General features: G+C 43.7%; 1 protein-coding gene across 8 annotated transcripts in view; it reads left to right on the top strand.

Annotated features, from left to right (window-relative positions):
* Nucleotides 1-13,913, top strand: part of ptpn13 (protein tyrosine phosphatase non-receptor type 13) — a 149,944-nt gene that overhangs the window by 19,660 nt on the left and 116,371 nt on the right. For all 8 annotated transcript variants that reach the window (XM_082960578.1, XM_082960577.1, XM_082960585.1 and 5 more), the window contains one exon: nt 7,756-7,875. In XM_082960578.1, coding sequence (XP_082816704.1) covers nt 7,761-7,875 — 115 coding nt within the window. In that variant the 5' untranslated portion in view covers nt 7,756-7,760. The remainder of the gene's footprint in view (nt 1-7,755; nt 7,876-13,913) is intronic.

The following is a 13,913-nucleotide window of genomic DNA, read 5'->3' on the forward strand; positions in this document are numbered from 1 at the left end:
TTTCCAGTCAACCAGAATTCATAGCTTTTGACAATGGGCTCACACAACTTGTTTTGGTACTCCCATCTGTCCCCCTGTGTTTCTGACCCAGTCGGAAGGTTAATGAATCAATAAAGAAATGTTTGTCCATTCCGTGCTATTATAGAAAGAACACTGATTTGGACAGGCAGTGCCACATCCGTAATGTTTTTTTGAGGAGAGGTTGTTATTGTCGACTCATTTCGAGTATGATTGAATGCAAACTTTCTGTGCAAAGTTAACTTTCATCAAGAGCTTGTGTGTGTGTGTGTGTGTGTGTGTGTGATTGGTTTCCTTTCTCTCTTTGTCAGTACTTGTTCTAAGCGTAATGGATTTGACCAATATTGGACAAGCTAGCGGGCAATTTTTATCTGTGTGTGATCTATCTATACTCCCGTTCTCATATGAACTGCAATCATGCCTTGTTCTGCTAACTGGAGCATTGCATGTGATCACATGGCATAATAAAGGTCTGATATTTTATTTTTTATCCAGAAACCTTCACTGGTCAAACTGAGTTTAACTTCCTGAGTAACTACGGGTACCCCCCAGTGACAATCTTGGTCTGTGTAGTCTGCCCTGTGCATGCTTGTTAACTGCAACTGGCAAGCCTTAGGTGATTTACAATCTGACAACAAATGTATACTAAAATACAAACACTATTCCACTGGTAGGTTATAATGTTTTTTTTTTTTTTTAAATTTTTTTTACACCATTTCACATGACACAAATGAAGTTTAACCCTTCATAGGAAAGACATCAACATAATGACATACGCCAATATAGAGAGATGTAGTAGAGATGATCAATGATGAGTGAAGAATGAGTCCATCTAGCTCAAATAAACAAGGGAATGAATTGCGTATCAGTCCCTGAGTCTAGGGTTAGAGGTATACACTCAGTCTACAAAACATTAGGCTCTTTCCATTACAGACTGACCAGGTGAATCCAGGTTAAAGCTACGATCCCTTATTGATGTCACTTGTTAAATCCACTTTAAATCAAATGTAGGCGACGGGGAGGAGACCGGTTAAAGGAGTTTTATGCCTTGAGACGTGGATTGTGTATTCCGTGGTATACTCGGTGTATATACACAGGCAGTTTGTGTGACTGGTAATCGATTTAAGACTGACTCTGATGCTGTTGAGATGCACTTCTTGAGGAGAAACGACGACACAGGATTTGTGTACATCTCGCCAGCCAATGACGACCAGGCCTGGGTGGCTGCAGGTGAAGTTGTTCAGTCTCTGTGTCCTTTTGTGGACAACCAGGAGAGGAGGTACCATTTTCAAATAAGTTTTAATAAAACATCTGTCATTTTTAATAATATAGAATGAAATGACTAAATCGTTGTAAATTTGGAATGCAGTGTCATCATTTGCTTTCTGTCTTTTGGGACCCTGCCATAACGTTTTATCGCTAGTGTTATTATGAAAGTGCAGATAATTATGTAATTGTTGTGGTATGCAGCACTCTAATTCCTAATTCATTTCAAGGAAAGAATTGTAAATACATTTTGTGTATTTATTGTTGGTGAAGAAAGGACCCACAGGTGCATGTTGACAGCCTAACCAATAACTATTCAATAAACTGTGCATTTCTTGGTTCTTTGAGATGCATTTTAGATGACAAAGGTATTATGACTTTTGGTGAAGGAATCTTTAATATACAGTATAAACACTCATTTTACACAGTGTCACATCCATAACAGTAAATGTTCCTCATTTATTTATTGTGTGTGTGTGTGAGAGAGATATCTATCTATCTATCTGTGGACAGACTCGAGGAGCCAAGATGATTTGGATGGACTCCTGTAGAGCATCTTCTGTTTCCAAAAGGCATCAAACGAATCTATGAAAGTGATTCCAACAGTGCTACAGTGTGGTGTGTGTGTGTGTGTCCAGATGTGTATTGCCACTAGCCTGCTGAATCTTTCACATCCACAGCTCAACGATGGTACCTTACCTGAGATAATTGGCCACTTAAAAAAATAATCTTTCATTGCTAGAATCAGTTCTTTTAAAATACATTTTCATAAGTTCTGAGCTAGCCCTCCTGATGTCGTTTGACCCCACATTTTTCTTTACATTTTTTTTATTTCACCTTTATTTAACCAGGTAGGCCAGTTGAGAACAAGTTCTCATTTACAACTGCGACCTGGCCAAGATAAAGCAAAGCAGTGCAACAAAAACAACAGAGTTACACATGGGATAAACAAACATACTGTCAATAACAATAGAAAAATCTGTATACAGTGTGTGCAAATGAAATAAGGAGTTAAGGCAATAAATAGGCCAATAGTGGCGAAGTTATTTCAATTTAGCAATTTACACTGAAGTGATATGTACAGATGAGGATGTGCAAGTAGAAATACTGGTGTGCTAAAGAGCAGAAAAACAAATATGGGGATGAGGTAGGTAGTTGGTTAGATGGGCTATTTACAGATGGGCTGTGTACAGCTGCAGCGATCGGTAAGCTGCTCTGACAGCTGACACTTAATGTTAATGAGGGAGATATGTCTCCAATTTCAGTGATTTTTCTTTTGCAATTCATTCCAGTCATTGACAACAGAGAACTGGAAGGAAAGGCGGCCAAATGAGGTGTTGTCTTTGGGGATGACCAGTGAAATATACCTGCTGGAGCTCGTGCTACGGGTGGGTGTTGCTATGGTGACCAGTGAGCTGAGATAAGGTGGACCCTTACCCAGCAAAGACCCATAGACGACCTGGAGCCAGTGGGTTTGGCAACGAATATGTAGCGAGGACCAGCCAACGAGAGCATACAGGTCGCAGTGGAGGGTAGTATATGGGGCTTTGGGGACAAAATGGATGACACTGTGATAGACTGCATCCAATTTGCTGAGTAGAGTGTTGGAGGCTATTTTGTAATGACAGTTTTACGAGGGTATACTTGGCAGCATGAGTGAAGGAGGCTTTGTTGCGAAATAGGACGCCGATTCTAGATTTAACTTTGGATTGGAGATGCTTAATGCGAGTCTGGAAGGAGAGTTTAGTCTAGCCAGACACCTAGGTATTTATAGTTGTCCACATATTCTAAGTCCGAACCATCCAGAGTAGTGATGCCAGTCGGGCGTGCGGAGCGATCGGTTGAAGAGCATGCATTTCATTTTACTAGCATTTAAGAGCAGTTGGAGGCTTCGGAAGGGGTGTTGTATGGCGTTGAAGCTCGTTTTGGAGGTTAGTTAACAGTGTCCAAAGAAGGGCCAGATGTATGCAGAATGGTGTCGTCTGCGTAGAGGTGGATCAAAGACTCACCAGCAGCAAGAGCGACATTGATATATACAGAAAAGAGAGTTGGCCCGAGAATTGAACCCTGTGGCACCCCCATAGAGACTGCCAGAGGTCCGGACAACAGGCCCTCCGATTTGACACACTGAACTCAATCTGAGAAGTAGTTGGTGAACCAGGCGAGGCGGTCATAAGAGAAACCAAGGCTGTTGAGTCTGCCGATAAGAATACGGTGATTGGCAACAAAAAAAGAAATACTGAATATTTACATGGTACAAAAACAAACACGTCTTACTGCTGCGTCATCTTGGAAACTCTGATTACATGGATTACGACAGCGTCAGTTCCCGGCATCTGTCATAAAACAGTTGGAAGCAGCCTTGTAATGTCCCGTACTCGTGCTCCAGGATAGCACAAGGTTTTTGCCCTGGGAACCAATATGTTTCTTACAATAGAACTGCAGATGACGACAGTTGGTGCAATGGCTGAGGAGGTCCGGCCATTCTTTCACGTTGAGTGATTATCTTTTTTTTGAAACCCCTCGAGGACCGAAGGGCTGCGGGGCCCCCGCCAGCAGTAGTATCCATCGTGGATGATGAATGGACCGGAGTCTGACAGCCTCACGGTCTGAGGGTGGGAGCTCTTGGTTTGCTACTTGTTTGCGAAGAATAGCCACTTTGCCCCTGTAGTCCTCTGCGAGCAACAGTTGCTACATTGAAAGACTGGGCGGTCCACATTGTCCAGGAATAAAGCAAAATAAAGACAGCTCCTGCAGCGTTGAAAACGTACAATGGCGACCTCCGTTTGAGAAAGCTGGCTAGCTGGGCTTCAGTGTCTCTCGCCTTACGCGGAATTCTCAACTAAGTGAACAAAAGAGCTTACACAAATTGCAAAAGCTGAAATGTGCCCTTTTTAAATCCTCACAGTGGTGAACACTAAAGCAGTGTCTTTGCACGTACTGTTGGTAGCAGCATCGGCTAACCATGGTAGCTACACAACGCAGTTCCAGCCAGATCAGATTACAGGGAAAAAAAGCAACAGGCAGCAGGGAATACAGCCACAATTAGCATGGGACACCTTCACGGTCCATAAGGGCTAACCACGCTAGCTTTATACTGATAGCTCCCAGCTAGGATGGTAGCTTGATACTGATAGTCCCATCCATAAGGGCTAACCACGCTAGCTTTATACTGATAGTCCCATCCATAAGGGCTAACCACGTCGCGGACTGTGTTCAAGCTGTTCGTGGGAAACCCTGCTAGCTTGATACTGATAGCTACCAGCTAGGCTAATAGCTAGCTACGGCAAACAACTTCAGGCTTTTTGGTCTGGCAGTATCCCGGGACAGATGGTAGCGGTCACAGGTTCGAAAAGTGTATATAAATCCAACTTTGTAAGGAAACAACTTTACAAAAAAATACAACCGAACGTCTCGTTCAGCATGCTGCCACGTTTTTTTGTCTCTCAATTGCTCTTGTTTACAAATACAGTTTACATGAAAGGGGAGGTTAACTTTGCCCCAGACAATCGATCTGAGATCGACTTCAGTTTCAGTCATGGGATTTTTGTTGTTTTAACCCCTGCTAATGTTTTAATAGATTCAGAGTTTATTTGTCACATGGACAGGATAAAACCGGTGTTAAACAGGGACAGTGACATTCTTAACTTGAAAGTTCTTTCCCTTGCCTGGCTACTCAAACTCCTTGCTCCAGCCAAACGCTATACCACTCATGCAGGGGTATTAGAGTGGTTGATGTGGGTTTATACATATAAAGTGACTGGTAGTAGGATGTACACGGAGTGTACAAAACATTAGGAACATGACAGACTGACCAGATTAAAGCTATGCTCTCTTATTGATGTCACTTGTTAAATCCACTTCAATTAAAGGATTTTCTTTTTTTAAGCCTTGAGATAATTGAGATTAATTTTGTGTGTTCCATTAAAATGAGCAAGACAAAATATTTAAGTGCCTTTGTTTGAACAATGGTAGTAGGTGCTAGGCATGCTGGTTTGTGTCAAGAAGTGTCACGCTGCTGAAATTTTCATGCTTAACAGTTTGTGTATCAAGAATGGTCCACCATCCAAAGAACATCGAGCCAACTTAACACCAACAGTGGGAAGCGTTGGCGTCAACATGGGCCAGCATCCCTGTGGAATGCTTTCGACACCTTGTAGAGTCCATGCCCCCACGAATTGAGGGCAAAATGGAGTGCAACTTAATATTAGGAACCTGATCCTAATGTTTTGTGAAATCAGTTTACATGCAAACAGGGCTGAAAAGTGACTAGTAGAAGGAATATAATAAATACTGACAGGAATATACCAATGGTAATATATAATCTCAGAAAAAAAAGAAACAACCCTTTTTCAGGACCCTGTCTTGCAAAGAATTTATAAAAATCCAAATATCTTCATTGTAAAGGGGTTAAACACCGTTTCCCATGCTTGTTCAATGAACCATAATAAATTAATGAACATGCACCTGTGGAGCAGTCGTTAAGACACTAACAGCTTACAGACGGTAGGCAATTAAGGTCACAGTTAGGAAAACTTCGGACACTAAAGAGGCCTTTCTACTGACTCTGCAAAACACCAAAAGAAAGATGCCCAGGGTCCCTGCTCATCTGCATGAACATGCCTTAGGCATGTTGCAAGGAGGCATGAGGACTGCAGATCTGGCCAGGGCAATAAATTGCCATATCCGTACTGTGAGACGCCTAAGACAGCGCTACAGGATGGACAGCTGATCGTCCTCGGAGTGGCAGACAACGTGTAACAACACCTGCACAGGATCGGTACATCTGAACATCACACCTGCGGGACAGGTACAGGATGGCAACAACTGTCCAAGTTACACCAGGAACGCACAATCCCTCCATCAGTGCTCAGACTGTCCGCAATAGGCTGAGAGAGGCTGGACTGAGGGCTTGTAGGCCTGTTGTAAGGCAGGTACTCACCAGACATCACTGGCAACAACTTCGCCTATGGGCACAAAGAACTGACAGAACTGGCAAAAAGTGCTCGTCACTGACGAGTTGCGGTTGTCTCACCAGGGGTGATGGTCGGATTCGTGGTTATCGTCGACGGAATCAGCGTTACACTGAGGCCTGTACTCTCAATCTCAATCCCATTGAGCACATCTGGGACCTGTTGGATTGGAGGGTGAGAGCTAGGGCCATTCCCCCCCCAGAAATGTGCGGGAACTTGCAGGTGCCTTGGTGGAAGAGTGGGGTAACATCTCACAGCAAGAACTGGCAAATCTGGTGCAGTCCATGAGGAGGAGTTGCACTGCAGTACTTAATGCAGCTGGCGGCCACACCAGATACTCCAATCAAATTTATTTATATAGCCCTTCTTACATCAGCTGATGTCACAAAGTGCTGTACAGAAACCCAGCCTGAAACCCTGAACAGGTGTAGAAGCACTGACTGTTACTTTTGATTTTGACCCCCCCCCGCCCCCCCTTTGTTCAGGGACACATGACATTTCTGTTAGTCACATGTCTGTGGAACTTGTTCAGTTTGTCTGTTGAATCTTATGTTCTTACAAATATTTACACATGTTAAGTTTGCTGAAAATAAACGTACGCATTTACCAGTGAGAGGACGTTTCTGTCTTTTTTCTGAGTTTACATGTAAACAGGAGTAATATTGACTAGTAGTAGAATAAATAACAACTAATGTAATGACACTCAATAATCAATGGACAGCAGGGTAATGGTTATTTAATCAATCATTTTAGCAGCAGCGCAGGTTGTCTGAGTGGGTAGAGACCTGTTGATGGGCACAGTCAGTGTGGCTAGTCTGTAGTAGAGCAGTAGTTATTAACCATTTTAACAGTCTAGAAGCTGTGCGAGTCTGGTCTGAGCCTTGATGCACCGGTACCGCCTGCCAGACTGTAGCATGGGGGACAGTCCAAGTTTCGGGTGGCTGGAGTCTTTGGTACATTTTTGGGTGCTTCTCTTATATAATAGTCTCCTGTGTTCTTAGAGGGAGTTGTTATTCCTCACACTCCCTGGCTTTTATAAGTACGTCAGCGGGCCGCTGCGATACGCCAGCGGGCCGCTGCGATACGCCAGCGGGCGGTTGCGATACGTCAGCTGAGGAGAGCACGATATGATGGGAGAACTAGCCCGTATTACAGTGCTGGTGTTGGGAGTAGTGACACTGCATTCTTTATCCTCTTTCTCTCCTCTCCCTTCGCGGTTTTAAATCTCATGTGGAAGAATGAATCCCATAACATAAGATCTGTTTACAGGAGATCCCCACTCCCTGGAATGACCCCCCCCCCCCCCCCCCCCCCCAATTATAACAAACCGCTAAAGTATGTTTTAAATGTATTAGTTATTTCTGTCCCTCAGGGATGATGCAAATCCATGTTTTTTTTATATTTTTATTTGGTTTTGTTATATAAAGCAATATACTGTAAGCCAATGTCCCCACTTAGCATGTTTTTAATAATGTGTGTGTCTATTTTCTCCTTCCAGGGACGATGCATGTCTCTCTGGCTGAAGCTCTGGAGGTGCGAGGAGGTCCCCTTCAGGAGGAAGAGGTCTGGGCTGTCCTCAGTCAGAGTGCCGAGAGCCTCCAAGAGCTGTTCAGAAGAGGTACGTTGATATAGCAGCCAGAAGAGGACTGGCCACCCCTCAGACAGAGCCTGGTTTCTTCCTAGGTTCTAGCCTTTCAAGGGAGTTTTTCCTAGCCACCGTGCTTCTACACCTGCATTGCTTGCTGTTTTGGGGTTTTAGCCTGGGTTTCTCTACAGCACTTTGAGACATCAGCTGATATAAGAAGTGCTTTATAAATAAATATGTGATTACAGTAATCACAAGATTCATCAAAGTTTCAGTATCCCCTGAGACCAGCCTGTTGAGCATAAAGCGAGTCTGACATTATTCAGTGAAGCTACTGCAGCCGCGACATATCGCTAGGTAACCAGAGTTCACTGTGTATACCTTAGGGAGTGAGACTGCTGAGAGCTCGTTGTCCAGACACTTCTGCCAGTGCACACCAGAGAGATTCAGAGGTGTGTGTGTGTGTGTGTGTGTGTGTGTGTGTGTGTGTGTGTGTGTGTGTGTGTGTGTGTGTGTGTGTGTGTGTGTGTGTGTTCTTTGCGTCATCCAGTTACCCTGGTTTATCTGGTCTGATCAGATGAGTTGAAGCCTTTTATCTTTCTGTCATTCGCTGTTCTTTTTCTTTCTCTCCCTTCTCAGCATAACCATCCTTGTTATGTTAACTGTTGTGTATCGGTCTCCATTTTGTTTTCCTCACAACAAACACAAAGCCCACAAAATACCCTCTGTTTTCTTTCGCCTCTCTTTCTATCTCTCTAATTTTCATCTCATTTACACATTTCCCAGAAAGTCTATGGTCCTGTTGAGACAGTGACCCAGGATGATGGTTTATTTAAATGACTCATGATTCTTCTCTACTATGTCTCCATGTCTCCATGGCTGTGGTAACTATATATTTTTTTATATGCAGTGCATTCAGAAAGTATTAAGACCTCTTGACTTTTTCTAGAAAAGGACAGAACCTAGGAAGAAACCTAGAGAGGAACCAGGCTATGAGGGGTGGCCAGTCCTCTGCTGGCTGTGCCGGGTTGAGATTATAATATGGCCAAGATGTTCAAACGTTCATAGATGACCAGCAGGGTCAGATAAATATAAGCAGTGGTTGTCGAGGGTACAACAGGTCAGCACCTCAGGAGTAAATGTCAGTTAGCTTTTTCATAGCCGAGCGTTCAGTGTTAGAGACAGCAGGTGCGGTAGAGAGAGTCAAAAACCGCAGGTCCGGGACAAGGTAGCATGTCCGGTGAACAGGTCAGGGTTCCAGAGCTGCAGGCAGAACAGTTGAAAGTGGAGCAGCAGCACGACCAGGTGGACTTGATATAACATTTCCATCAGTATTCAGACCTTTTAATCAGTACTTTGTTGAAGCACCTTTGGCAGCAATTACAGCCTAGAGTCTTCTTGGGTATGACGCTACCAGCTTGGTACACCTGTATTGGGAAAGTTTCTCCCATTCTTCTCTGCAGATCCTCTCAAGCTCTGTCAGGTTTGGAAGGGGAGCGTCGCTGCACAGCTATTTTCAGGTCTCTCCAGAGATGTTAGATGGGTTCAAGTCCGGGCTTTGCCTGGGCCACTCAAGGACATTCAGAGAGTTGTCCCAAAGCCACTCCTGTGTTGTCTTGGCTGTGTGCTTAGGGTTGTTGTCCCTTTGGAAGGTAAACCTTCACCCCAGTCTGAGGTCCTGAGAGCTTTGGAGCAGGTTTTCATCAAGGATCTCTGTACTTTACTCTGTTCATCTTTCCCTCGATCCGGACTAGTCTCCCAGTGCCTGCCGTTGAAAAACATCCCCACAGCATGATGCTGCCACCACCATGCTTCACTGTAGGGATGGTGCCAGGTTTCATCCATTCGTGACGCTTGGCATTCAGGCCAAAGGGTTCAATCTTGGTTTCGTCAAACCAGACAATCTTGTTTCTCATGGTCTGAGAGTCCTGTAGGTGCCTTTTGGCAAACTCCAAGCGGGCTGTCGTGCCTTTTCCTGAGGAGTAGCTACCGTCTGTACACTCTGCCATAAAGGTCTGATTGGTGGAGTGCTTCAGAGATGGTTGTCCTTATGGAAGGTTCTCCCATCTCCATAGAGAAATTCTGGAGCTTTGTCAGTGACCATCGGGTTCTTGGTCACCTCCCTGACCAAGGCCCTTCTCCCCCGATTACTCAGTTTGGCCGGGTGGCCAGTTCCAGGAGGATTCATGGTGGTTCCAAACTTCCATTTAAGAATGATTGAGGCCACTGTGTTCTTGGGAGTCTTCTATGCTGCAGAAATGTTTTTGTACCGTTCCCCAGATCTGTGCCTCGACACAATCCTGTCTCGGGGCTCTACGGACAACTCCTATGACCTCCTATGACCTCATAGCTTGGTTTTTGCTCTGACATGCACTGTCAACTGTGGGACCCTACATAGACAGGTGTGTGCCTTTCCAAATCATGTCCAATCAATTGAATTTACCACAGGTGGACTCCAATGAAGTTGTAGAAACATCTCAAGGATGATGAATGGAAGCAGGATGCACCTGAGCTCAATTTCGAGTCTCATAGCAAAGAGTCTGAATACTTATGTAAATAAGGTATTTCTGTTATGTTTTCACTTTGTCATTATGGGGTATTGTGTGTAGATTGAGGATTTTTTTAAATGCATTTTGGAAAAAGGCTGCAACTTAACAAAATGGGGGGGAGTCCAGGGGTCTAAATACAATCTGAATGAACTATTACATATGTAAGTACAATTTCATCACAATGCATAATACAATTAATAAATTCACACTCCCCCTTTGTTGCATACACACGTACTCACAAAAAAGCAATGCATACAATCAGACAAACATCAACAATTTTTTTTATTAATAAACATTTCACTCATTACTTTTATTATTATTATTATGATTTGGAAGTGGGAATGCTAGATGTCTCATTTTTGATGTTAAGTAAAATCTTGTCCAAAGGGATCTAGCTTCAATGAACAGAAATATAAACGCAATAATTTCAAAGATTTTTAATGAGTTCATATAAGGAAGTAATTAAATTAATTGGGCCATAAACTATGGATTTCACATGACTGGCAATAAAGATATACATCTGTTGTTCACAGATACCTTAGTAAAAAGGTAGGGGCATGGATCAGAAAATCAGTCAGTATCTTGTGTGACCACCATTTATTTGCCTCATGCAGGGTGACACATCTCCTTCGCATAGAGTTGATCAGGCTGTTGATTTTGGAACGTTGTCCCACTCCTCTTCAATGGCTGTGCGAAGTTGCTGGATATTGGCGGGAACTGATGATGCTGTCATGCATGTCGATCCAGAGCATCCCAAACATGCTCAATGGGTGACATGTCTGGTGAGTATGCAGGCCATGGAAGAACTGGGACATTTTCAGCTTCCAGGAATTGTGTACAGATCCTTGCGACATGGGGCTGTGTATTATCATGCTGAAACATGAGGTGATGGTGGCGTGGATGAATGGCACAACAATGGTCCTCAAGATCTCGTCACGGTATCTCTGTGCATTCAAATCGCCATCAATAAAATGGAATTGTGTTTGTTGTCCGTAGCTTATGCCTGCCCATACCATGACCCCACCGCCATCATGTGGCACTCTCTTCACAACGTTGACATCGGCAAACCGCTTACCCACGCAACGCCATCCCTTGAAGCTGGGATTCATCCTTGAAGAGCACACTTCTCCAGCATGCCAGTGGCCATCGAAAGTCAGCATTTGCCAACTGACGTCGGTTACAACGCCAAACTGCAGTCAGGTCAACACCCTGGTGAGGACGACAAGCACACAGATGAGCTTACCTGAGACAGTTTCTGACAGTTTCATCAGCAGTCCGGGTGGCTGGTCTGACGATCCCGCAGGTGAAGAAGCCGGATGTGGAGGTCCTGGGCTGACGTGGTTACGGTTGTGAGGCCAGTTAGACGTACTGCCAAATTCTCTCAAAACTACGTTGGTGGCTTATGGTAGAGAAGTGAACATTCAAATCTCTGGCTACATCTCTGGTGGACTTTCCTGCAGTCAGCATGCCAATAGCACGCTCCTTCAACTTGAGACGTCTGTGGCATTGTGTTGTGAAAAAACTGCACATTTTAGTGGCATTTTATTGTCCCCCAGCACAAGGTGCGCCTGTGCAATGATCATACTGTTGAATCAGCTTCTTGATATGCCACACCTGTCAGGTGGGTGGATCATCTTGGCAAATGAGAAATGCTCACTAACAGGGATGTAAACAAAAAAAATCACAAAAATTTGAGAGGAATAAGCGTTTTGCACATATAGAACATTTCTGGGATTTTATTTCAGATCATGGGACCAACACTTTACATGTTGCGTTTATATTTTTGTTCAGTGTATACATTTCATTTATCCGGAGTGTTAAAGTAGGGGGGACGATCTGATTTCAAGAATGTTAGACATTTCTTTGCCGCAAGCGGAGACGGATCAATATATTGATTTCATGGATCTAGTCCCAAACAAAAACAAGCTAGGCATGAGGGATATAAATCTGTTAACTTTCTGAAATTGTGTTGATTACTGATTCCCAAAACATTGAATTAAGATTCCATGTCCACAAACGCGATTAATAAGTACCCTTTTTTGCCTCTTACAGCGCCAACAAAGGAAATACGTTTCGGCATTCATTCTCGCTTTCTGCAGCGTTGCATCATGCTTTGATTCCACACACCCCTCTGATCCTGTGTTACTTTGACCACTCCTCTACCATGTCTCTGCTGTCTCCTACTGTCTCTCCTCTCTCGTCTTCTCTGCCGTCTCCTCTTCATTCAGCTTTTCCTGGTTGTCCCCATCTTTCTCCTCTACCATCTGTCCTCTCCTCTATCGTCTCCTACCTCCTCTTCATTCAGCTTTTCCTGGTTGTCCCTCAGACTCTGAATATCTGTTGCATTTGTTTTTGAAAATGTACCTTTATTTGATAAATAAATAAGCTAAAATACAACAGTTTGGTTGAGAGCCAGCTTAATGCAGAACTGACGAGTGTCAGTAACTGGCTCAGACAACAAGCTGTCTCTTCATTTGGGGAAAACGGGGTCCCCTTTATTTGGCTTTAAGATTAGGCTAGGTAGATCATCAGGTGTTAGTCATGGTTGGTGACACAGCGGTTAGATAGTTAGGATGTGAACAAGACAGGTTCCCGACAGGGGAGTAATTGCCAAGGTCAACCAGAAAGTGAAGTTTCTAGTCAAAAAGGCCACATTTCTAGACAGAAAGGGACCTTGAAAACACTTGCAGCAGTGTTCGTGCAGCCTCACTTTGACTGCATGGTACAGAAGCTCCCATTTGTTCATTTAAGAACAAGCTACAGGCAGCTTAGACTATAATGTCAAGGGTCATTCTGAATCTTCTCCCTCGGGCTCTTGTTGGCCCTTCTCAGCTCAGTGAACTACGGTGGCTATCAGTTGATGAAAGAGTCATTCAGCTGATGCTTGGATTAGACCATGAAATCGTGCTTGGTACAGTCCCCCAGTATCTGAAGAGCTGTCTTACTACTGTTAGGGACTGTCATTCCTACACCACAAGAGGCAGTGCTACAAATCTTGTGCCATGTCGATTCAAGTACGGTACGGGCCAGAACACGTTTTTATATATGGCAGTGGTAGAGTGGAAAAAACTCCATGACTGAGAAACTGTTTCTGCCAGTCTTTTGGTTCAAACACTCCTGCAAGGCTTGGTTATTGTTGAGATGGCATCCTAGCCAAGTGTAAAGCCACTCTGCACTAGTGTACATGCATACATGCATGCATACATACATACATACATACATACATACATACATACATACAGTTGAAGTCGGAAGTTTACATACACCTTACCAAATACATTTAAACTCAGTTTTTCACAATTCCTGACATTTAATCCTAGTTAAAATTCCCTGTCTTAGGTCAGTTAGGATCACCACTTTATTTTAAGAATGTGAAATGTCAGAATAATAGTAGAGTGATTTACTTCAGCTTTTATTTCTTTCATCACATTCCCAGTGGGTCAGAAGTTTACATACACTCAATTAGTATTTGGTAGCATTGCCTTTAAATTGTTTAACTTGGGTCAAACATTTCTGGTAGCC

Source organism: Salmo salar, chromosome 13 (assembly GCF_965601325.2).
Source record: "Salmo salar chromosome 13, fSalSal1, whole genome shotgun sequence".
In the NCBI taxonomy this organism is placed as follows: Eukaryota; Metazoa; Chordata; class Actinopteri; order Salmoniformes; family Salmonidae; genus Salmo; species Salmo salar.